The sequence below is a fragment of the Aedes albopictus genome, chromosome 3, assembly GCF_035046485.1.
Source record: "Aedes albopictus strain Foshan chromosome 3, AalbF5, whole genome shotgun sequence".
NCBI lineage: Eukaryota > Metazoa > Arthropoda > Insecta > Diptera > Culicidae > Aedes > Aedes albopictus.
This window is the reverse complement of record NC_085138.1, coordinates 57,820,156-57,846,946: the sequence shown is the minus strand read 5'-3', so window position 1 is coordinate 57,846,946 and position 26,791 is coordinate 57,820,156. Positions and strand designations below refer to the sequence as shown.

General features: G+C 42.6%; 2 protein-coding genes across 2 annotated transcripts in view; one reads left to right on the top strand and one right to left on the bottom strand.

The window, feature by feature from the left end:
- LOC109426949 (zwei Ig domain protein zig-8) overlaps positions 1 to 26,791 on the bottom strand; it is a 569,430-nt gene that overhangs the window by 244,439 nt on the left and 298,200 nt on the right. The gene's annotated exons all lie outside the window — the stretch shown is intronic.
- On the top strand, positions 6,578 to 17,589 carry LOC134284171 (uncharacterized). The gene is made up of 6 exons (XM_062842565.1): positions 6,578 to 9,667; positions 9,731 to 10,024; positions 10,087 to 10,254; positions 10,686 to 10,826; positions 17,406 to 17,411; positions 17,458 to 17,589. Exons 1-6 carry the CDS (start codon positions 7,064 to 7,066, stop codon positions 17,587 to 17,589), a joined length of 3,345 nt encoding a protein of 1,114 aa, XP_062698549.1. The 5' UTR covers positions 6,578 to 7,063.

Here is a 26,791-nt window from a genome sequence, read left to right as displayed (position 1 = left end):
TTCATCTGATCATAATCGGAGTCACCCTCATCTGGCGTTGCGTTCATTGAAGCATAATCTTCTCGTTTGTGGCGGTAGTATAGACATACTGCCGTGCGCAGCAAAGTTGTCCCATATTGATGTGGATTACCATAGAACATGGGGCAGCAATTCTGTACACGGCAGCATAGTCCTTAGACTTTGAGCTAGCAGCTCTAAAACGGTATGCGAGTGATGATAGTTTTGGGTCAGACCAGGATAATACATCTGTCATTATATGAGGGATTCCACGGAGGCATGCACGTCGATCCTGAGCGACCACTTCAAAATATCTGAAACTTTGCACAGTTTTTCAATTTCATCTAAAACGTCATTTTTCGATATCAAATCTTCATATAGAGTCACGGCTAACTTTTCAAATGGGTGTTTGTGAAAATGGTTAAAAAATATTCAAAAAGCTGCACGCATTGTTGCATTGTTTGCTATTAAAAATGGTCCGGATCGGTCAAGGCGTTCCGGAGTTATGGCCATTTGAGTGATCCGGACCTGCACCGGTAGAACTGGTCACATAAAAAACTGAACCAAGCCCCATCATGCGACACATCAAACTGCGGCGATTTTTGTAACCTTCAGCATGATTGACAATTTTTTTGCGGATATTAACACAGGAGACCGAAAATTCTACGATGTCGGTCCGAAATTCAAGATGGCGGTCTAAAATCCAAAATGGTGGCTCTAAATTCAAGATGGCGGCTGTATAATGGAGTTTTAAGCCTTAACCCTGCAATATGGGTATATTTTGTGTGGGGAAGATGTTTGGAGTTCAATAATGGCGACCATAACATCCAAGATGGTGGTCTAAAATCCAAGATGGCGCCTCCAATTCAAGATAGCGGCTTTATGGAGTTTTAGGCACTAAAACTATGCAATATGGGTATATTTTGTATGGGGAAGATGTCTGGAGGCCAGAAATGGCGATCTGTGTATCCAAGATGGTGGTCTAAAATTCAAGATGGCGGCTTCAAATTCAATATGGCGGCTGTATAACGGAGTTTTAGGCCCTTAACCTTGCAATAAGGGTATATTTTGTATGGGGAAGATGTCTGGAGGCCATAAATGGTGATCTGAGTATCCAAGATGGTGGTCTTAAATTCAAGATGGCGGCTCCAAATTCAATATGGCGGCTGTATAACGGAGTTTTAGGCCCTTAACCATGCAATAAGGGTATATTTTGTATGGGGTAGATGCCCGGTGTCCAAAAATGGCGACCTGAACATTCAAGATGGCGTTCTGAAATTCAAGATGGCGGCTTTAAATTCAAGATGGAGGCTGTTTAAAGGAGTTTTAGACACTAAAACCATGCAATATGGGTACATTTGGTATGGCGGTCTAAAATCCAAGATGGCGGCTCCAAATTCATGATGGCGGTTGTTTAGTGGAGTTTTTGGCTCTAAAACAATGCATTTAGAGAATATTTTGTATGGGCAAGATGTCCGAAGTCCAAAAATGGTGACCAGAATATCCAAGATGGCGGCTCCAAATTCAAGATGGTGGTTGTAAAGTGGAGTTTTTGATTCTAAAACCATGCAATATAATTATAATTTGTATATGGAAGGTGACCGGAGTCTAAAAATGACAACCTGAATATCCAAGATAGCGGTCTAAAATACAAAATGGCGGCTCTAAATTCAAGATGGTGGCTGTATAACGAAGTTTTAGGCCCTAAAACTATGCAAGAAAGGTATGTTTTGTATGGGGAAAATGTCCGGAGTCCAAAAATGGCAACTTGAATATCCAAGATAGCAGTCTAAAACTCAAAATGGCAGCTTCAAATCAAGATGGAGGCTGTTTAATGGAGTTTTAGGTTCTAAAACTATGAAAAGTGAGTATATTTGGTATAAGGAAGATATCCGGAGTCCAAAAATGGCGACCACAATTTCCGAAAGGACGATCTAAAATCCAAAATGGCGGCTTCAAATTCTAGACGGTGGCTGTTTAAAGCAGTTTTAGACCCTAACTGCAATAACTGCATGTAATATGGGTATATTTGGCATAGAGAAGATGTCTGGAGTCCAAAAATGGCGACCTCAATATGCAAAATGGTGGCTCAAACACCAAGTTGACGGCTCCTAATTCAAGATGGTGGCTGTTTAATGGCGTTTTAAGCTCTGAACCCGTGTCATATGGATTTATTTGATATAGGGACGAATTGTGGACTCCAAAAAATGGTGACCAGATGGTGGCTGTTCAATGGAGTTCTGGGCTCTAAAAACATGCAATATGGGTATATCTGGTATGGGGAAGAAATGTGGAGTCTAAAAATAAAGACCAGAATAGCGGACTTAAATCCAAAATTGCGGCTCAAAGTTCAAGATAGCGGCTTTTTATTATGGTGAAATGGGAGAGCGTTCAGGTGCATTTTTGACTCGCATTTTTGAGAGCACCGATCTCGTCATCCACAAAACGCCCGAAAACGAAAATGCTACTCAATGTTCATCACGAGTGAGCAAGGCTGCTCATTGCTTTTTCAGCTCTGTTTGTTGTTTAGATGACGAGATCCGCGCTTTCGGTATTTGCAAGGCAGCCATTGTGACGGCCATCTTTGCATTTGCTCATATATGTCCTTAAGACATATAGGCGCAAACATCAAAGCTACATGAATGTTATGATTTCTGGTACCATGTAATGGATTTTTGTTTAACGTATGAAAGTGCGATAATCATCTACATGTCACTTGAGTTTTGTTGAAATGTGTTTTCGAAGGCACGAGGAAGGCGCCATCACCGCTAGGTGGACTAATTAGGGTTTTTTGCATTAAAAATATAATTTTTGTCACACAAACTCAAATATCTCAAAACCCTATCTTTTTACCAACGTGTTTTTTTAGGGAAAACGGTCCGTTATATATAAAAATTTGGTGATGGTAAACTAATAAACAAAAAAAAAATATGACATTTCAAACATTTCACAATTTTTAGATTTAGTAAAAAAAATACGTTTTTAGCGTTTAAATTATTTAGAGAATCGCAGTATGATGCTGATTTTATTTTTAAGGCTTTCGCATGAATTAAACAAGTTGTTTTCATGATATTTTTATTTAATTATTTAAGTTTCTAATCGATGCTATAATATAGCATCTATTAGAAACTTAGACGGGATCCAGAGTTGTGATCAAAAGTATTGATAGTGTCATAATTTTTATTGTTTACCTTGTTTCTAGTTTATTGTTTCTAGTTTACCAGCGAAAAAATACCTCTTAGATAATAGATTTTATGATGGAGAGGAAGCGAGTAACTGCAACACCAACAAATACATAATCCATCCATGACATCCATGACAATGCTCTGCATGGGCTGCAAAACGGTGAGTCGATAAGGAGAGCGTCCAACATAACTCTGGTCCTCACAAGTTCCTACCTCATGCTTCCACGGGTCAAGCGATGACAAAGACCATCAGCTGACCGGGGCCCGTGGCGTAGTTGGTCACACGTTCGCTTCATATGAGGATGGTCATGGGTTTGATTCCCAGCCCCGGCACTTGCAATTTTTCGTCAGTTGCTTTTCCCCCGAGAGCAACTGACACTGACCCTCTTCTGAGCCCCATGGCTCAAACGAACCCGGATACCTGGATATCGGCGAACTGCTACTCATAATGGATCCCCAATCGGACTGGAAAGGAACAACGGCCATCCATCATCATCCTTGTGCTCATCATTCTACTAGGTATAAAGTAGAAAAAGTGAAAGCAGCAGAAAGGCAACCAGTTCGATAAAGTAGAATAGAATCTAGGCGCTGTACAAAATGTAAGTGCAGCTGTCAATTGAAATTGCTCACGTAGTGCCCCAGTGGACAATAGAGCTGTTAATTAGGTTAAGTGATTAAGAATAAAAAAGACCATCAGCTAAGAGTTGTGTGCTTAGCTGGTAGTGCAGCCTGGGCACTGTTGTCCTTCTGACTTCAGCTAGATTGAGAAGGTACGACTCAAACAGCGTCTGTTCTGGCATCCAGCAGCGGCTGAGTAAGAACCGCTGCATCACGCCCAGCTAGATCCAAGGTGGTAGCCCCATCAGCTGGTCGTCCCAGTATTGGTTGGGACGTAAAACAGAACTGGTACGGTGGTCCTCTGGCGAGACAAGAGTGTTGGCGTACGCCCAATAAGCCACCCGTAAAAATCCCCATTGCGAATAACATAGGAGAAAATACGACTCGATACAATCGGCAAAGACTCACGCGACGAAATAAGGACTACGATTGGAAACTTGGAACATAGAATTGTACTAGGTTTCGCAGGGGGTGACAGGATAATTTAAGACGAACTACATCCCCGCAACTTCGACATCGTGGCGTTGCAGGAACTTTGTTGGACTGGACAGAAAGTGTGGAAAAGCGGGCATCGAGCGGCTACCTCTTCTACCAAAGCTGTGGCACCACCAATGAACTGGGAACAGGATTTATAGTGTTGGACAAGATGCGACAACGTGTGATCGGGTGGCAGCCGATCAACGCAAGGATGTGCATGTTGAGAGTTAAGGGCCGTTTCTTCAAATATAGTCTCATCAACGTCCACTGCCCACACGAAAGGAGACCTGATGACGAGAAAGAAGCGTTCTACGCGCAGCTAGAGCAAACATACGATGGTTGCTCACCGCGTGACGTGAAAAACGTTGTCGGCGACATGAACGCGCAGGTAGAAAGGGGGGGAAATGTACAGACCGGTAATCGGCCAGCGATGCGTAAACTTTGCAGCCTCCCGTGGTGTGGTAGTCCGAAGCACCTTCTTTCCCCGCAAAGATATCCACAAAACCACCTAGAGATCACCCGACCATCAAACAGAAAACCAAATCGACCACGTTCTAATCGACGGTAAATTCTTCTCGGATATCCGCACATACTGCAGTGCGAATATAGATACGGTTAACCTGGCTGGTCCATTTTAGGTTGCAATCCATGATAAGACCAAGGTTCTTCACCTCCCTGGATAATTCGATGGTTTCACCGCAACACCAAATATTGTCTTGCGGGGTTACAGTACCGTTTCTGCAGAAAGCTATTGCTTTAGTCTTCTTGGGATTGGGAAATAGTCCGTTCGCTATGGACCAACTTTCAATCGCTTTGAGATCATCGTTGATCAGCCGTACAAGTCTATTGATCTCGTTTATTGGACCTGACACTTAGATCTGCAGGTCATCTGCGTATAGATGATACTCACATTTGACGACACTTGGCAGGCTGTTGATGTAGAGTGAAAACAGTAGTGCACTCAGGCACGATCCTTGCAGAGTGCCGTCAGCAAACATTCGAGGGTCCGAGGAAATGCCACCAAAGTTGACACGTTGACTTCGCTGTTCAAGGAATGAATCCGAGAACATGAATTCTTTTTTCAGTTTCTCGCTTAACAGCCCATGTTTGACGCAGTTGAAAGCTACTGAAAAATCGACGAGGACCATCAGCGTGCTTCTGTCGTTATCGAAGTTTTTCAGGACATCATGAGTGACTTTGACTAAAGCCGTTTGTTAACGCACATAGAACGTTCGGATGTACGCGGTGATATCAGTCACTACTAAATACACGATTTCGCGGTATAAACAAACTGCACTTTATTTCCGTTCGAAAGTACAACACGGTATCTTTATTCACAGTACCGATCGCGGCGGAGGGATATTTATTACTAAAATCTCTATTTACATTCTGCTGCCTCTGTCCCGCAGAGATGGACAGGGAGCAAGCCGATCGTGAAGCGATCGGTACCTACAAGCCTATTGTATGTCGTGCAAACGCACAGCAGTGTGCGGCGGTCAGCTGTTGCTGTACTGCTAGTTGACGGAGAGTGAGTGACCACGCGCTAGGGTGGCACTCGCAACATAATTTCAATATAAACTATTGGCGCAGACATAGCCGGCCGCCTTGAAAACTACGGATTTCAAAATTTGTTCCTAATTCGTTATTCTAATTCACTTTACGGTTCCGGGGGTTTCACAGGTGTCGCCGAACCGCTTCGTCGGTCGCCGTGCGCTACACGGCATCTGGGTGTCCTCCTGACTTCGGTCTCCTGCTTCGGACGCTACGTACGGAGGACTTCAAGGGATCCTGTTGACTTGACGACAGGGGCTGGATGGTGTTGATTTTCCTGGTACATCGATTGACGACGCACTTCTTCAGGGATGTCCTGCGGTTGTCCTCGACCGCGAGGAAGGGGATTTTCACGCGTTGCTGCAGATGAGAGGGTGCTTTTTAAACTGAATTTGTGAACACTAAAAAAGACTTGCCTGGAACGGAGGCCCTTGTGGCCTCCGCAGCCGCTACCAGCGGCGGTGACGATGAAACGGATGCTTAACGACCAAATCGACTGCCGAGGGTCTCCTGACGGTTGCGGTGAACTCCTACCGCTTCGAGGGTGCTACGATCCGGTGATCACAGTGCCGTTCGTGGAGTTGGCCAAACTCCACCTGACGCTAGGGATTGCTGGATCCTAGGGGGTTGTCAGGTTGTACCTCGACGAGACGAAATGGAAAACTTCGGTTGAGTCGTTGGACCCAGAAACAAACGGAATGCTCCACTGCTTGGGGAGCCTTTATGGAACGAGGACAGGACGTGTACGGAACCAGGATTCAACCCGATCGAGCAAGACGATTCCGGACGGATTGCAGAAACACAGGGAAGTACAGTATTGCATGTTGGGTCGGTGGCAAATTGCATGAAGAAAGGCCACTGGTGGGTAGCGTAGCCATTGCACTGGCGATTGATTGCAATAAAGCTATATTTGCATGCGAAATTGTGTTTTGGATTAAGTGGATCTGGTCCATGTGGTATTCGTAATTCATCGATCTTGGATTCTGCTGGTTCTGGTTGGCTTGGATCGTTCGTTGGTCGGTTTCCCCTCCGCTGTGCTGTCAATTTGGGTGGTTCGTCTCGCGGCGCGGAACGTTGAGTCGATTCGCAGTCAACAGTAGCAGCAAGTGCAGTGTTATAGTGCGGCAGTGAGTAGTGCGGCAGCGTATAGTGCGGTGTTAGTGCACAGTGCAAACGAACTCCTCAGTTTTGTGAACATTCTTTGGATAGTGACTTCAGTGATTAATTAGTGAATCATGGCGGACGATTTGCGTGGTTTGCTGAAGCGAGAGAAGCGCATACGGGACAGTTTAGACTCCGTGGCTTCATTTGTGCATGAATTCAAAGAAGAAGAAGACAAAGATGAGGTGGAAGTTCGTTTGCAGCTGTTAGAAAGTACATTCCATGACTTCCACAAAGTGCGTGAGAAGATTGATGTGATTCTGGATGAAGCCGACGAAGATGAAGTGGTCGACACAGAGGAGTCGGAACAGGAGCGTCAAGTGAGACTGAAACTTACGGCGAAGAAGCGGGAAGCTGACAGTGCAGTTGTTTCGAGGAACGTGGAGAACTGTTATTGCAAAGCCAAGGCTGCGTTGCTGAAATGGCGGAATCAGATGAGACCGGTCATTCCAAGTTCTGCGGTCCCAGTTGCACAGCCGGTTCTCTCGAGGGTGAAGCTTCCGGAGATAAAGCTCCCATCTTTCAGCGGCGTTCTGCGTGATTGGGTTTCGTACCGTGACGCGTTCCAAAGCCTGATTCATCGGAACCGGGAGCTCACGGACATGGATAAGTTCACCTACCTCCGATCATCGTTGTCCGGTGACGCACTCCTGGAAGTCAGTTCCATCGAGCTTTCCGCTGCCAACTACTCGATAGCGTGGGACGCGCTGGAGGATCGCTATCACAACCGAAAGCTAATCGTGAAGGCGTACCTCGATGCCATCTTCGGAATCGAGTCGATGCGACGAGAGAGCTATGAAGCGCTGAGCCAGCTCATCAGCGACTTCGAGAAAAACTTGCAGATGTTGAAGAAGATGAACCAGGACACCGACAGCTGGAGCACGATTCTGGTGCACATGGTCTGCTCGAGACTCGACAGCACTACGTTGCGATTCTGGGAAGCGGCGCACAATTCGAAGGAAGTACCTACATACCGGAACCTTATCACCTTCCTGAAGAATCATTGCGCTGTTCTCCAATCCGTCGAGTCGAGAAACCCTGCTGGCGAGATGAAGAAGCCGACGATAAGTGTGAGCCATCCTTCGACCAGCAGCACCGGGCGATGCTGCTTCTGTTCAGAGTCATTCCATCCAGCGTTTCTGTGTGGAAGGTTTCAGAAGATGACGATACCGGAGCGATACGATGCTGTTAGGAAAAACGGCTTGTGCATGAACTGCCTGTCATCGGGACACTTGGCCAGGAGCTGCAGCAAGGGATTGTGCCGACAATGCGGAAGAAAGCACCATACTCTGCTTCACTCCGAAGCAAACAGTGCTAAAATATCCTCCGTTCCGCAGACGTCAACAAAACCCCCAAGTCAATCTCAAGCGCAAGCACAGCCGGGAACACCAACACACCAGACAGCATCCACCACACACCACCAATACGAACCATCCACTTCTTTATCCATTATCCACACACATTCGCAAAACCCACAGCTCGCCACAGACCAACAGCCCATATTGCAAAACACTGTCTCCCTTCCGTCACAAATAAGATCTTTCTCAAGGCAAGTCCTGCTATCTACTGCTATTGTTCGAATTCGTGATGACGACGGAAGCACGACGCTGGCCAGAGCATTGCTGGATTCATGCTCGCAGTATTGTTTCGTCACATCCGAATTCTGTCGACGAATGAACCTTAAGGAATTCTCGAACTACCTGACGGTGAAGGGAATCGGAGGTTCAGCTAGCGTCTCCCAAAGGGCTGTGAGTGGCACGGTCAGTCCACGCTTCGCAAGCATCTCCAATTTCGAGAAAGTAATGCATTTCAACGTGTTGCCGAAGCTGACGATTCCGCTACCATGTGAAGGGTTCGACGTCAGCAGGTGGAATCTACCAGATCGCATCGTGTTAGCAGATCCCGAGTTCTACCAAACGTCGGACATCGACATGATCATCGGTGCCGAGTACTACCTCGATCTGCTGCAGGAGGGAAGTTTCCGACTGAGCGAATATGGACCAACGTTCCAAAACACGGTATTTGGTTGGATCGTGTCTGGCCGAATCTCCAAAGCTACTGCGTCCATGCCAGTGACTACCACCACGCTGTGTTGTACGGCGGAGCCCCAAGACCGAGGACCGTTGCCGAGGAAGCAGAGCATCATTGAAAGTATCCCGCCATGGGTCGGTTTCACCAAGGATTCGGTATCCACCGAATGGAACGGTTTTTCAGATCCAACATCATTAGAAGAACGAAAGGCCGTATCGTTGCCGGTGCAAGCAGTCCCTCTCAGCGAAATATCTTCACTGCGCTCGTCCCTGTCGTCCCTAGTCCAGTTGGTTGCTTGGATACGTCGATTCAGGCACAACCCGCAGAGAGTGAACCGCAATTCCAGGAAAACCGGGTACCTGAGCTCGCAGGATAACGAGGACGCGCTGCTCCAGTTCGTTCGGCTGTCTCAAGAGGAATGCTTCCCGCAGGAGATAGCAAGTTTGTCCCGGGAGGATCAGGTTATAGATTCTTCAAAAATATTGACTCCCAAGCTGCGAGAAGGAGTACTCCGCGTTGGCGGCCGGCTACGGAACGCACCAGTTTCGGAAGACCGGAAGCACCCGATGATTACCGACCACCGTCATCCGCTCGCCTCGATGATAATCCAGCACTACCATCTGAAGATGCTCCATTCCGGGCAGCAGGTAGTCATCGCCAGCACCAGAGAGAGGTTCTGGATACTGAACATTCGCAAACTCGAACGGAAGGTCCTCCACAAGTGTGTCACATGCTTCCGAATGAGACCACGATGCCAGGAACAATTGATGCCGCCGGAGAGAGTGAATCCGGCACCGCCATTCCTCAAGGTACGGAAGAAGCGGACTATGCTGTACCTCTCCGACTTGCACATCCGGACAAAGTGGACAAGGCAACAACGTGACAACATCGTAGTTGGGACAATGGTCTTGTTGATAGGCGAACGGCTTCCGTCGTTGAAGTGGAACCTCGGCCGTGTCACTGAGGTTTTCCGAGGCTCGGACGGAAACATCCGAGTGGTAGAAGTACAGATCAGCACTGGGGTCTTTCGGAGACTAATCTCGAAGACTTGCGTGATCCCGATCAGGGACAACGTAGAGTCTTCCAACGAAGGGACATAACTCGCCTCCACCGGTGGTGCTTCGGCACCCGCGGAGGTCTCTGTGGCCTCCGCACTCCACCGCTGTTCTACCCGGTCCCGAGTCCCCGGGACATTCCACCCTTCGAAGTCGACCAGTCCAAGATCTTTCTCCAAGTTTGAGGTATCCACATGCGTTGGTGATGGTAGCTGTGTTGAAGTCCTGTGAAGTCCGTCCGTTCCATAAAGGCTCCCCAAGCAGTGGAGCATTCCGTTTGTTTCTGGGTCCAACGACTCAACCGAAGTTTTCCATTTCGTCTCGTCGAGGTACAACCTGACAACCCCCTAGGATCCAGCAATCCCTAGCGTCAGGTGGAGTTTGGCCAACTCCACGAACGGCACTGTGATCACCGGATCGTAGCACCCTCGAAGCGGTAGGAGTTCACCGCAACCGTCAGGAGACCCTCGGCAGTCGATTTGGTCGTTAAGCATCCGTTTCATCGTCACCGCCGCTGGTAGCGGCTGCGGAGGCCACAAGGGCCTCCGTTCCAGGCAAGTCTTTTTTAGTGTTCACAAATTCAGTTTAAAAAGCACCCTCTCATCTGCAGCAACGCGTGAAAATCCCCTTCCTCGCGGTCGAGGACAACCGCAGGACATCCCTGAAGAAGTGCGTCGTCAATCGATGTACCAGGAAAATCAACACCATCCAGCCCCTGTCGTCAAGTCAACAGGATCCCTTGAAGTCCTCCGTACGTAGCGTCCGAAGCAGGAGACCGAAGTCAGGAGGACACCCAGATGCCGTGTAGCGCACGGCGACCGACGAAGCGGTTCGGCGACACCTGTGAAACCCCCGGAACCGTAAAGTGAATTAGAATAACGAATTAGGAACAAATTTTGAAATCCGTAGTTTTCAAGGCGGCCGGCTATGTCTGCGCCAATAGTTTATATTGAAATTATGTTGCGAGTGCCACCCTAGCGCGTGGTCACTCACTCTCCGTCAACTAGCAGTACAGCAACAGCTGACCGCCGCACACTGCTGTGCGTTTGCACGACATACAATAGGCTTGTAGGTACCGATCGCTTCACGATCGGCTTGCTCCCTGTCCATCTCTGCGGGACAGAGGCAGCAGAATGTAAATAGAGATTTTAGTAATAAATATCCATAGGTCGCTGGTTCATATCCGGCTCGAAGGACCAGACCATGTTCGATTGCTCGGGAGATCAGCGGACTCGAAGTGCTCCAGTGGACGACGACGACGACGATAACGGTGATAACAGAAACAGAACGGTTTGAACTATTTTACTTTTATTGCTCTTCCCCAAACAGGCAGCGTGCCTGCTTGGGAGACGACTATTGCTATAACTACTATGTACATTCAAATTGGGCCTGCTTTTTATAAGCAGACAGAGAACGATTGAACAAGGTTTTCTGTGCACTACCTGCTGCTATGCCTGGAAGAGCGCAAAGCGAAGCAGGCAAGTAATGCGCAAGATTGCTTGGATGACGCTGCCTGCTGCAGCACGAATAATAGATGTAGACTTGTGGACTGTTGATGCTTTCACATGATCGGACGAAACAATTGAATGGGCTGCTGCTATACGCTGTGTTGCTTTGGCGCGGCTTTTACTGCCACACTGTCAGCGCCGTTTGCGGTGTTGGCTTTGTTGCTCGTTCGCTTGATTTGAATCGGATGAATGGTTTTGCGCGATGAGTTGTTTGTGCGCAATTTTGAGTACAGTTCGTAACTGAACACCGTTGTTGTACTATGTGCCCTACGGTATCCGGACTGGTGTTTGGCAAGGAGAGCAGGATTGGTCCTCTGGAGATGTTCGGCAATTTGGGAGAGAAGGATCTTTTCAAACACCTTAGACACAGCAGGCAGGACGCTGATTGGTCTAAAGTCCTTGGATGATGCTGGATTCGATGTTTTCGGTACGGGTGTTACCAGTGCTTGTTTCCAAAGAGAAGGAAATGAACGGGCATCTATGATCGCATCAAACAAATGCACCAAAAGCGGAAGGATGAACGGACAAAGCATTTTGATAAACGAGATAGGGATCTCATCTATTCCTTTTGCGTTGGTGGTAATCTCGTAGATTCTCTTGCAAACCTCATAAATACTGGTTGGCGAAAACCGAAAGCGTTCTACAGTTAAATTCGGCGCTGGTTCGATTATCGGAGCTGCAGGCGATGACCTATGCTGAAGCGCCAAGTGGTCCTCGGCAAAAAACTGATTGAGCTGGTTGGCGTCGAATTCCTCACTTGAAAATCCGACATTTTTTTTGCTCAAAAATCAATTATTTATGGGAAATTTTGATTTATTTGGGCACTTTTTGATTTGTTCATGGAAATTTTGTATTTTATTAACGCTCCCATCCCTACTTTTTTATTGGCAATTTCTGATTTTGTTATGGAAAATTATCAGTTTTTTATGAGTCGTTTATATTTTAGCCATATATTTATTGTTTACCTAGCGCTTTGCGCCGATTCTGAAATGCAAGGTCGCATCCACCACATTATATTCACGTGCTACTTGATCTAATAACGTTTCAATTTCTCATTATGTATCAGAAAATATATCATATACCCTTTCATCACCAACTCATGAATCTTGATCCCTTAATTGCAAGCATGGAAAACACCCACTCAATTTTTATGTTCCTTTCATTCTCAACCTCACACAGAGGCGAGTTCACGCCTACTCCAGTAAAGATTTTTGTTCTTTTTCGATTGCTTATTACGTGTCCTGTTTTTCTGCAGAGCATCGATCAGAACAAGGTGAATGACATTTATTTATTGCGCATTACGTTCTCCCCTGAACTGCGCACATAGTTACCATACGTGCGAAAACCTGTATAAAAGTGCGCGAAGTGTTTCGAAGACGTTCAGTTGATATGATGCAATCGCGCACTTTTATTTGCGTTATCGCATATACTGTGTTGGACAAAACAATAAGACCAGCGGTCCTAGTTCATATAAAATGGCCGAGTTTGATCGGTTTTAGTAAACCGATTTGGCCGACATGGCGAATTTGTATTAATTGAGTTCTGTTCACTACTTTAAAAGTTACAGATATACGGTGCGGTAAAACAATTATACCAGATTTTTATGAGAATTATTTGTAGTAAATTCAATTAAATTGTTTATTAGTTTAAATGGCATCCTTAATTTTAGTACTAGTTTATCCATCATCAAACATCAGATACTCTCATATATCCTTTGGTAATGGCAATCCTATTTTTTTTTATCGTTTCGTACACTGTGGTGCATAATTGATCGGACAAACGCCGATTTACATACAAAATGACCAAGTTTGAGATGTTGTAACAATGGTTGCTCCATCAACGCAAACCATAGTTACAACATCTCAAACTTGGCCATTTTGTATGAAAATTGGCGTTTGTCCGATCAATTATGCCCCACAGTGTATATCTGTAACTTTGGATGTAGTGAATAGAACTCAATCAATCAAATACTAATCAAAATTCACGTAACATCATGGCAACTGTTGCCATGATGTTACGTGCATTTTGATTAGTATTTGATTGATTGAGTTCTATTCACTACATCCAAAGTTACAGATATACATTTGAAAAGTAAATGTTCGTCTAGAACTGTCAAAATTTCAGCCAAATCGGTTCATAATATCCCGAACATCACATCGTCAAACATGGCCATTTTGTATGAAAATTGCTGCGATAGTTGTTCGGTGGTGAACTATGTAAATGCGCTACCCAAGCAGCACATTTGTCACAAAGGAGTGTCGACAGCGCAGGTTTTTGGTTGGACACGAGTCATTTTCAAGTTTTTCTAACTCAAAGAAAAAATAACTTGAAAATGACTCGCGTCCAACCAAAAACCTGCGCTGTCGACACTTCTTTGTGACATGTGTGCTGCTTCTGTAGATTAAAATATTCATTCAATGTGTACAACTGTATACAGCTTGTATTGGAATAAATTTACAAACGTGCCTATGACGAGTTTTCAAAATAAATTAAAGTAGGCCCAATCTAGGGCCCAATTGAGTTTTCACTAGTGCAAGGCGCTCTTGGGGACCCCTTAAAGCGTATCTTCATATAGCCCATGCAGTAAGCGCACGGATATTTAGCAAGACCGTGCTGAAGGTGACGGGTTCGGTTACCAATACTGGGCCAGGAACTTTTTCTAAAGAAAATTACCTTGATCTTCTGAGGTATAGAGTTTGGCAGAAGAAGCTCACAGCAAACAACTGTGGAAGTTCTCATAGAATACTAAGCTGAGAAGCAGGGTTTGTCACAATTGGGACACCAAGAAAAAGAAGAAGTATCTTCGTTACCTCCTACTCCCACAAAACAACCATTACTTCGACTCTCCACTGCTTCGTTCCTCGAATCCTAACCCATGTAACAATTCCATCGCTGATTGGTTTTGTTTGATTTTTATTAATGTTTTATTACAGCAATAATTAGAACTCACAGTTTTATGACTGCTTTTATGAAAACCATTAATAAAATGTTTTATAGTATACTTGAAGATATCCATAAAGACAGATTTTAAGAGTAAACAAAACTTTCCGATATGTAAACCTTCTGGCAATCATTATTACCGCAATAAAACTGTTAAAACTCTCAACAGATGGCGATCCGTTCGATTAGTAACGACATCTGTTGGTGGAAAAGCAGAAACTACGACACTGCTAGGTTTATTGCGGTTATCATAAAAGTAAACTTGCTATCGTTTTATTTTCGCTGATTATGGTCATCGCCATATTGAAAAATTAGCTTACGTGAATGAAAAATAATTAAATTTTGCTTAAATTAGCAATGAATTGGTAGTTTGCAACCATTTTCATAACATGCTCACATAAATAAACTCTCTCTGCTGATTTTTCTTGTGATTCGGGATAGTTTTACTAAATTCACAAATTCATTTATTTCATTCCAAAATGATAATATTCACTATCTTCGAAGCGCATTAATTTTATGATTCTGCAACCCCAATATTCACGGTAAATTCGAATGCGCATAAGCCTACCAGCACAATAACTACTAAAATACTACTTTGAAATAATCGCTTTCTACTTACGAATGATGCATCCTCCTGAACTTTACGTGCCATCGAAGAAGCTTCTCTGCATCTTGAGCTGTCATAGTTTTTGTTGAAAAAAAAAACAACAACAATCGAGAATGGGAAATATTTCAACTAGGTTTTAAAACGGGTTTATTGCTACTCTTAATGCGGTTTGCAAAACCTCTCCGAGAGTGGTCCACTTAGCCGGAAGATGCTCTTAAAGAGGTTATCAAGAGGTTTTGATGTATGATTCAGTTTTATTGCAAGTTTTATAAAATTGGTCATGAAGATCTCTTGTAGAGTCGAACAAAACTTAAAATGTTACTTGGGAAGCCTAACAGTCATTGATTCTCGAGAACAAACAAGTGAAGCCGTTTAATTAATCTTATTACCTGAAGGTGATGTGTTGATGGCTATTGATCCGAAGCACTCCTTTCAATCGCACAACCATCAATACAAGCATTCCATTTTAGCCCGAAGTACCTAATGGAAAAGTGCCTGCCATTCAGTTGGTTGGTTTCGTTTGTCCGTCATCGTCGACCGACCGGTGAAAGTGAAAGCCGCCTTGTCGATGACGAAGGAGTCTACCCGGTAGGTGCTTTTTCTCGGTCTATCCAGTTCTAATTGAAAGCTAATGGAAAAAGTTACTTCTGTTCGGAGGCACGGAGAATTCCTTCCGACAACGAGTCTTTGATGAAGAGGAATTTGATTGATTGTATCATTCGAGGGGGCGGCGTTTCGACAGAAGAATTCATTAATCGGAATAAGTCGTACGGAAAATTGTGGCTAGGAGAGTTTTCCCAAAACTGAAACCAAACATTTCTTATCAGCGATCTCGGATGAATGAAATTTTCCTCTCTAGATTAAATTACGTTTGTGTCGCATACGCATGTGCTGGTTGTGGGTCGCTAGTGATCCCTCATCCATTATCATTTAATTAAACAGCCCCTAGCTCGGGGATCCCCAACTGACAATCCGGAAATACATCAAGATTTAATTTACTATTCGCATATCCTGGCACTAATCACTCGGCTTCATCACCATGATCTTCAAATATAATGTGCCTTCCGAGCCTCGTAAGCATCTTCACAATCAATTAGATTAACCTCGGTGCGCATTACCCTCGAAGCATCAGAGAGTAGCAACAATCTTGATGAATTATTCACTTCAGGAAGCGAAGGCAGCAGCAGCAGGAGCATCAACGGCAGCAACGACAACTGCTCCCGTCTTGAATAAATGCCATAAATTCAACCGGTTTATGGCAGCATTTATCATTATTACCATCAGGCAAGTTGCCGTCGCCCTTGTTGTTGAAAATTCTGCTGTCGTCGTTGTCATCGGCCCAAATGTGGCGTACGCAGATCATTAGGATGACACTCCTCCGGAGGAGCGTACCACTCCCGAGCGGAGGGCAATTACGTGAAATAAATATGTACATTGTGTTTATATTTTAACTAGATTTTTTTTTTGCTGTATTAACGAGATTTTTAGCCCTGGGCTAGTTCATCTCGGGACCCACACTTTACTTTCCTTCCGGAGGAAGAATTCACATTTTGCGAGATTGTTGAGAGTGGGATTCGATCCCAGGTCCTCGGCGTGATAGTCCAGTTTTGACTAGAAAGTATTAATCTTCTTATGTTTCCAACGTTAACATTGCATATTCTCAGAGCACGTGTCTGGATCATTTATCGAACAGCGTGAAGTTCAATTAGTTTTGTAGAAGCCCAACGCCTTTTTGTAAAAACTAGGTGGCTTTATATTAGCTTTATTATGGTTTATTATTGCATCAATGAAAACAGCTCACTGACGTAGTGCACAAGAAGATTTATGTAATAACCCTTACTCACGTGTAGTGCTTAGGGGCTGTCTTTAAACCACGTGGTCATGAGAGGGGGGGGGGTTCGGCCAATGACCATTTTGTATGGACGAATAAAAAATTTTGTATGGACAAATGACCACGCGGGGGGGGGGGGGGGGGTTGAGAAGTCCCAAAAAAATGACCACGTGGTTTATGGACAGCCCCTTATTGTTTATATCAATCAAGAAAAAAAAAATATAAAAAAACACAACGGAAAACTATTTAGCTCTAAATTGTACTGACACACATTTCTGAGTGTTATCCTTCTGTGCTCGGACCAACACCCGACCACAAACTTTCACCGCATTGTATCCATCAGAGTTAACCGAAAGCAATGACGGTCCCCCAAACGAGTTTCCTCTGGCACCAGTGTGATTTGTGCTTTTGATTTAAATCACTTTACCGTGCTTCCTTTCCCAGGAAAAAGTAATTCCCTCGATGAAACCCCCGAAAAAAAAACGTTAACCCGTAGATGGATAGACATCGCATCGCACTGCTGGTTGGGACGTACCTCCTGGGCCAGCAGCAACAGCAGAAGCACCAGGGAAAAACCGGAGCCCATTTTCTAAACGATAACGACCTGAGTCACCACCACGTGCCATAGCGGCACCACCATCACCTTCATCATCATAACCGTCAGAAGTGTAGTGCCGCCATCGCGCTGCCGTGAGCCATGATTGGTCACAATTATCCGGCGAGACTTATGGGCAGGAATAAATCATAATTATAGCCCGGGTTTGGCAGCCGGCCGCACCATCTATTTCCGCTTGGGATGGCTTTTTCACATCCCATATCCGGTGGTGGCTTGCGTGTGGTGCGCTTTTTGTCGTTTGATGCTGTTCATCTTTTTTTCTCGCTCTTTTTACTGGGTGAGGCGCACTACTGAATATGACATCAATATCGATGATGGTGATGAGTGTGTAGGCGTTGAGGTGACCATTTGCGGAAAATATGGTGGGAAAAATGTCAGCTACATGCACACGAGGTCGGATTTCAATAAAATTGTCGGAAGGACAGCGTATTTGAAAGATCTTGTGTCAATCGGATTCTAGGTTTTCAGGTAAGAGTGCCATGAAGTCTCTTAATTAATACAGACTTGTTCCTTTACCTTTTTTTTCCCTTTTTTATATTCTCTCGGCTTCTTCTTCTATGCCCAACGTTTCCACAAGTAGTAAGTCTGCTTCTCAGTGATTTATGGATATTTTCACAGTTATTAGCTGAGAGCTTCTTTTGCTCACAACAATTGAAATGACAGCGTTAACTTCATTCGGTGATCCATCAACATCTCACATTAGTTATGACCTTTGACTGATGATGGCCAAACTGCTTACTCAAAGCTCTCCATCGTCAATAATGTACGGAACTGACGGCCGTCTTGGTACGGTTTTAGAGTGTCAGATGTAAAAATCAGGCAAAATCTCTAAGCGACCACCAAGATGCTGAGATTTATAAAACTAAAACAAAGTAAAAAAAGAAGTTCCTCCAGAATATCCTCATGATTTTTTTCTACGAGATATTTTTCAAGTACCCTCCCAAATATTCTTTCAGGAAATCCTCCGGAGATAACTTCAGAAACTAGTTCTAGGAATCTCTTTCAGACAACCCTGCGGTATTTTTTTTAAAGAAATTCCTTCAGAGATTCTTTCAATTCTCTACGATTTTTTGTACAATTTTGGTAGGAACTTCTGAAAAAAAATCAAGAGGCATATCTGAAACATTTCCTCCAGGAACCTGTGAAGGAATTCCAGGAGATATATTTTACGGAAACACAGGCAGTGATGGAAAACAGTGAGGAATGCAGCTGAGTAGACACAAACGCAAAGCTATCTTCCTCGTGAACAACAGAAGCCTGAATATATTCACACTTCCTTCACTCGCGAGCTCACGAAGCTGGTCGCACTCGTGATTGATTCGCGAAGCAGCTCTGAACATTTTTCAATTTTGTGAAAAAACGAATTTACACGGCCGACAGCTCTACTTTTCAGGAAGAATGAAGCACAAACACTACTATCTGATGGATAATTACTTGGTTTGCTATTAAAATCGCACTAAAATACAATTCCCGCATCTCCACTTGTTCTTCGCGAATAAAAGTTCATGAGTGTTTTTGTTTTGCTTCATACGAATAAACTCACCCAAGGCTTACTCTCGGCACCGTGAGTAAACCGTTTGTTGGTTTTTCACTCGCGAGTTGATTTACGATAAGAGTGTTTCCATCTCTGAACACAGGACCAATTTCTAAAAAAAAGTTTTTGTAGGAATTCTGCAAGATTCTCTGGAGAAATTTCTCGAGAAATTGTTAGAGGAATCCTTGGAGGTATTTTCTAAGGAATTTCTGTAGGGTTTTTGAAGAAACTTTCAGGGGAATTTCTTAAAAGCTAGGGGTAGGCGGGGCAATATGGACACCCTAAGGTTTTTGCCAACTTTACCTGGCAAGATGTCAAAAAAGTTTAGTTTTTTGATACATGTATCCTTTTAAAGTCTATTTAGCATCTATTGCATAAGAATGCTCACGAAGAAAAATGATTTATCCACTTCAAAAAATATTTTGAAAAATGTTAGTTTTCCATGACCGTCTTTAAGCATACGGGGCAGAATGGACACCCCCATGGGGCAATATGGACACCATGAGACTTTTACGAATTTCGTACATTATTTACACCTATAAATTCATTTCATTACAAAACAACTATTATGAATAAATAATACGCCGAAGTAGTTCATTTTTGTTCAGTTTATTTAAATTGAGGCTGTTTTGGATAAAGCTTCGTTTTTGTCGGCATGTACAGCTGTGCCTAGAACAACTTTTTTCCACTGCTGTCGTTTTTTGACCAATTTGTTTCACCCTATGTCTACTATAATGAACATTTAATCAAAAATATACTGAAACCGAAGAATTTGGTTGGTTTGTGATTTAGGTTTTATTTTTCCCTTGCCGCTTCTTTCAAAAAGGTGAGTGTCCATTTTTCCCCGACAGCAGAAGATATTTCCAAACTTGATTTTTGATATAATAAAGAAGAAGATGTCAACATGTTAAGCATGTAGATACAGCAAAACTACTTGCATGTGTTCTAGAAGTATCAGGTTTTAATCGACCTGCAATAAATTAATCACTAAATCTTATTTTAGATGGTGTGAAAATTATAATGTCCATGCATAAAAAACGAAGGACGCAACTTTTTCGTGTAAAATCAAGTATAGGGGGATTAGGGGCATAATGGACACCCTAAGCAAATGAGTACGTTATGCCTGTATAACAGACAAAAATTTAATATATTATCAGTTGGCTTACAACTTTAACTTGTTTTCTACGTATTTCAATCATTTACAGCAGGTGGAATGTCTTTATTGTGAAGAAATAATGAATTGAAAACCGTGTGTTTTTTGGGGCTGTCAGGAAAAATACGGGGCGAAATGGACACCCATCGGGGCATAATGGACACCCCTTCATATTTTACGCAGTATCTTTGAAAACATCGATCAGTTAACTAATTTGCCTTACGGTGATCTATACCACAGATATAATACTCCATTTTAGACGAGTTAACATAACATCAAAGTTAATTAAATAAACTTTAGGCTAAAATAATCAGATTGATTTTTCCAAACTCTCTAAAACGCCTAACAGTATGCAACACGCGTACATCCATTCATAATTGCCAGTGTTCATTTCGCCTCGAATCGACAACAACATTGAAATTGCTATTTTGAGTAAATTCTGATCAGAAATAGAATACTTCATCCATTGCTAAATCTGCGTATACATGTAGATAAGCTAACACTTCACTTGTTTTTATGGTGGACACACTCAAGTACTCGTAATACCTTATTTGCTGCTGCTTCAAAATTATAAGAAATCCACCATATGGAAAACAACTTTCAATTTCAATGATGTTTTGGTTATTTTGAAGGAATATAAATGGTACTTTTGAAAAATAGAACAATGACTTGTTCCTTTACACTTATGCATTAAAAGTTTAACATAAAAGTCAACGGTTTCGGCAAGAACAGGGGTGTCCATTTCGCCCCTGGTGTCCATTATGCCCCTAATCCCCCTAATTTTATTTTCGAATGTTTCTTGCCTGAAACTACGTTTTAGATAAATGGACTATATTCCCCATTCATTAAAAGTTTATAAAAGTTCGCATATTTCAAAATATTGAGGGTGTCTATTCTGCCCCGGGTGTCCATATTGCCCCGCCTACCCCTATATGGAAGAATTTCGAAACAAACCCCTTGTCAAAATTCCTGAAGGAATCCCCCTAAATAAATTCTGAAAAATCTTTGAAAACATTTTTTCAGGTATTTCTGAAAGAATTTTATAAGGAATCTAAGCAGGATTTTCCGAAAAAATCCATGAAAAAAAGTCTGGAGAAATATCCGGCAGAATCTCTGTGACAATATCAGGAAGTACTCTTAAATGTTTCTCTAGAGGAATACTTGAGGAAGTCCCAGTAAAATTCTTGAAGGAATCCGAGAAGGATTATCTTAAGACATTCCGGGAAACCTCGGGAAACCTTTCAATGATTTTTGTGGAAAATTCCTGGAGAAATCCTCTACTGAATTTCTTGCATGATTTTCTTCTAGGATTCATGCCGCAATCTGTGGACGTATTTTTGAAAAAAAAAATTTTATGAATACCTGGAGAAATTACTAGATCTGAAAATTGAAAAAAAAAACTCTTGTTCTTGAGGAATCCTCGGAGAAAACCCAAGGAAATGTTGACGAACCGCAACTCATAATGGACGACCCCCAATTGGACTGGAAAAGGAACAGCAACAGCCAAACATCAACATCATCGTGCTCATCATTCTACCGTGGACAGGGTAGAAAAGTGAAGGCAGCAAAAAGGGACCAGTTCGATATAGTAGAATAAGAATATATTACATTTAGGCGCTGTATAAAGTGTAAGTACAGCTGCCAATTCGAATCGCTCGCGTTGTGCCCTAGTGGACAGAAGAGCTGTAAATTAGTGATTAAGAATAAAAGAAAAACCCTAGGAAATACTGCAGCATAAACTCCTGATAGAATTCGTTGTAAAGTTCTTAGAGTTTCTCTTAGAGGAAAAACTTGAGGAATATCTGAAAGAAATTCTGAGTTAATCTCTATATTAACTCTGGATTTTCTGGATTAGTCCTTGAAAACATAATTTAGAACACAATTATCCGGGAATCCGCCGCAAACTTCTTAAAGAAAAATCTGTAAGATGTTTTGAAAAAAAAAATCGGAAGAAACTACTAGAAGAATTTATGGAATAATCATTGGAAGAATTTCTGATGGAATCCCTATATAGATTCCAAAGGATTCTCTAAATGAGTTTTCAAAATAGAAACTCATGGAAATCCACCTAAAAGATTTTTTGGAGAAGTTCTTGTATCCCTGGAAAAATAATCTAAAAAAAACACCGGGGGAGTTTCTGAAGAAAACCTTGGTAGATTTTAGACCGAATCCCTGGAGTAATTTTTCATGGAATTCATGGAACAATTTTGGAAGCAATCCATCGTAAATTTCTTGAACATCGATGTCAGTAGCTCGCTGACGTAGTGTACGGCAAAATGACCCTGATACCAAAAGAGGGTAAAAGTTGTTCTTGAATAAGGAAATTGTGGGAGAATCTCTGCAAAAGAAAGTGGAAAATTTTCTAAAGAAATCCTTGAAGAATTTTCTTCGGGCGTTTCGGGGGTTTTGGAGGGTCTTAGATCAGAATTGTCATGCGAAAAACCCTGCAAAATTCCGCCAGACTGAAAAAAATATTGAATGTCGGGTCAAAGTCGGGTCAATTTATCGTATGTTGGGACATTGTTGGACCAACATCGAACAATTGTTGGGTCTATGTTGGGTTTGGTGGCCAAAATAAAAACAGGTGAATGATAGGTTGATGTCGGGTTTGACGTCATCAATGCTGGAGCTGATATCAATTGAATGATGGAAGGATGGTTGATTATCTCAATTTCAGCTGGAAATGACGCTGGATACTGACACTTTTCAACACTGCATGGAAGGGGGGGGGGTGTTTAGGGGGCAACATTGCATCCCCCTCCCCCCATACCCACCCACTAACACCGCTCACTATTTCTTTCCCATAAACAAATCTTATACCTAATCTTAAGTACTCCAACTGATCTGAACACAATCAAATTCCATTTAGGTAACGTTACCTAAATGGAGGGACCTAAATAGATTTTACCTAAATGGATCCTACCTAAATGGAGGTTTGAGTGTACATATATCTAACTGGCAGCCTATGTGCTGCTGTCACTTTCTACCCTGTCCATGGTAGAATGATGAGCACGTTGATGTGTGGCTGCTGTTCCCTTTACCAGTCCGATTGAGGGTCCATTATGAGATGCCATTTCGCCGATATCCAATTATCCGGGTCTATGAGAGCTCAGAAGAGGGTCAGGTGCCAGCCGCTCTCGGGGGGAAGAGCAACTGACAAAGTACCGGGGCTGAGATCGAACTCATGACCATCCGCTTATGGAGCGAACGTGTGGACCACTACGCCACGGTCCCCGGCAGATGGTTCTTTGATGCTACAGTTCATAGTTCTGTGATGAAAATTATGAAATTTTGATAGCAGTTATTATACTTATAGAGACACATTTTTTTTTTGCAAAATTTCATCAATTTTGATCAATTGGTTTGAAAGCTACTGTTGTTGATAGGGGTGAGTGTTAGTGAACATTTTTCGTGTTTTTCATGTGCGATTATTAGCCTATACAGAACATTTGAAATTCTTTGCCAATTTTCATGAAATTTTCACAAAAGGTAGCAGATTATGTGTAGGTATATTATGCCTGCAAAATTTGATGATTATTGGTACAGTACATTCAAAAGTACAATCGAAACAATAAAGGGTGCTGACCAATTGCTGTCTGAGGGGTTGAAATCGCGTTTAGTCCCAATACATGTTCCAACTATAAAATTGTAGATAGTGCATCGATTTTTTTTTTTAATTTTGCCTATGCAATAAATGTACATTGAGAGGTTCATGTTCAAAATTTCAGCCATTTCTTTTGCCAAATGTAATAGTTACAGCGCTGTTAAGCAAAACTAGGGGCTGTACAAAACTCAGTGGCGCGTATGCTGCTTTTTAATTGCTACAACAAAAATTTCAGCACCGATTCACATGAGATTTTGTAGGTGAAATGAACACAGATGTTATTAGGCCGAATTTGAATAATGCATTTATTGGGGATTTATTTTATTATCGTACAAATTGGTACGAAGGTTCTCAGAATTTAATGAACATTTCTTCACAGGTAGGGTTCACATATACAGGGGATAGACAAAATGATCGGGACTAGCAAAATTTTCACTTATTAAAAAAATTTCAAGTTGATATAACTTTTCGAAAAGTGAACCAAATATTCTCAACTTTTCACTGTAAGTTGATCAGCAAGTCAGTTGTGTATCAGTAGTCAAAATTTGGAAATTTTGCCCAAAGTTATAAAGATTCTAGGAACAAGGTAGTTTTATCCGATAGCCAACTTTTTATTTATTATTCTTATAAAACACCAAATTATCCAACACTTTAACATCGTTTCAAAATTTCATTGCGTTTGGTTCATTGAATCCGGAGATATAACAGCTCAATGTCAGATAATTATACCTTTTCCTAGAATCTTTATAACTACGGGCAGAATTGCCCGATGTTTTCCAAATTTTGACCACTGATACACAACTAGTCGATCATCTTACAGTGAAAATAGTGAGAATATTTGATGCACTTTTCTAAAAGTTACAACTAGTGGAACATTTTTTGAAAAGTGAAAATTTTGCCTGTCCCGATCATTTTGTCTATCCCCTCTATATGAACAAAAACTAAATAGAAAAAAGAAGTATCTAAACTTAACGCATCAAGCTTCACTTGTTTATCCAGTAAAGCTCATTCTAATTACTCAACTTGACAACGAATAGGAATTCCATCTTTCTTGCCTCCTTCATTTACTGATAGTTATCCTTCACACGTAATTGAGTCTGACTCGAAACATTCGGCTTCCGTTCAGAAGAGCATGTACTCCTCATCGCTATCGTTACGTAAATCCCTTGCTAAAGACTGAAGGCAATCTACTGAAGAAGAGGAATTATATTTTCCATTCAAATAGCCCCAGTTTGCTCGTTAACTACGCATTTTCTCTCAGAGGATAACGCGAAGCTATATTCTTAACGTTCTTTTATCGAACATTGCATTGGCAGAAGAGTCGGTGACTATTTCCTTCTATATATTCAGGTTATAATTTCGCTTAGATGATATATAAAACTTCTTTGACATATTATTATGTTTAAGTCATGTTTAATTCGGATGTACAGTTCTGCGTCCGTTTCGAATGTTCTAGCAATGATATCAATGCTATCCGTAAAACGGACAAATTGGTCGAATTTCTTGAAGCTCGTACCTTGGCTGTTCAATCCAGATCGACGTACAACACATTTCAAAGTCAGAAGTTGAATAACGAGCTGGTAGATCCACTACTTTGTCGCAGTCCTTGTTCAGATCGCTCGTCAGCTGGTGGGCTTTCAACTTCCCAATCATCGCGATGCATCGGTTTCAATTCATCTTCCTAGCCTCCTGGAGCGTTCAGGTCTCCTATGATGGTCTTGGCGGCGATATAATCACTTCAAATTGCGTCATTATATCGACTAAAGAAGGTACAGAGATAAACGGTAGCAGTTTGCAAACATCGACAGACACGAAAATGGGCTTCATCGTCACTATCATCATCGCGTCGGTTGATTGGCTCATCCTATCTAAATAACCATATTGGCACAGGTGTGCGACCGAACGAAGATTGGAAACAATCGCCCCGACTATGATAAAAGGACGTGATAAATATAGCCATCAGCGAGAAAATGCGTTACTCCACCATTGGTGTGCTGCTCGGAATCTCAACGAGCAAATTGGGGTCATTCGCTTGGATGAGAAGTTTTCTCTTCAGCTAAAGGATCTGCATAATAATGTGGATATCATGTATATGACATCCCTATTCCCACCCAATAGGATTGTTTGCAGCCAACATCAATTGGGTTCCCCCATTGACAATGCATTTGGGTTCCCTAAACATTGGTACAAGATGCGGGAATCGAAAACATGACGTCATCGCACCCTGGTGGTGGATATATAATTCTGTGTCGAAAAAGGAGAAAATATTTGCAAGTTAGTTGAGTATGAGCTTTGGTAGATAATCAAGTGAAACTAAGTGCATAAAGTTAAGAAACTTCTAATAATATGATTCATGATGGTGTGGATCACTAACATTAATATAAATGAAAATGAAAAGTTTGTGCTAGTGACAGATTCTGTTTTTCTTCTCAGGTAGTATAAAACGCTTTTAAGACGGGCTTGGTGGTCTAGTGGCTACCGCTTCTGATTCGTATGCAGAAGGTCATGGGTTCAATCCCTGGCCCGTCCTTTTCATCCTACTTTGTATCTTTCTATCCACTTTCTCTCACTCTGTCTTCTCTACATATACAACTCATGTATATTCATATGTTCATAGCCATCGCTAGAACCAGAAACGAATTGAAAAAAGTCGTTTCCCTCCCTTCCAACTTCCACTCACAGCACAGTGTATATATAACGCCTTTAAGTTATGCAACCAAAGCGTGCTGTGCCGCTTGACCTTATTCACCTTATTCACCACACAATCTATCACGAACACTATAAATAACCCTATCCATGGATCGCATCACCGACCCAACGGTGACTCCCAGATCTCCCATCCTTTCCGTCTAACAAATACCCCAGTCCGTGCGGGTTGTGGGACGCAGAGTGCTCTCGGTCTCTAGTAGCAACAACCAGTACA

Excerpts from the sequence above, each read along its gene's own strand:
- LOC134284171 (XM_062842565.1), top strand. The coding sequence starts at position 7,064 with ATGGCGGACGATTTGCGTGGTTTGCTGAAGCGAGAGAAGCGCATACGG. Across the intron at positions 9,668-9,730 it reads TGCTCCATTCCGGGCAGCAG|GTCCTCCACAAGTGTGTCAC; the intron begins GTAGTCATCGCC and ends CTCGAACGGAAG. Across the intron at positions 10,025-10,086 it reads GAAACATCCGAGTGGTAGAA|GGACAACGTAGAGTCTTCCA; the intron begins GTACAGATCAGC and ends GATCCCGATCAG.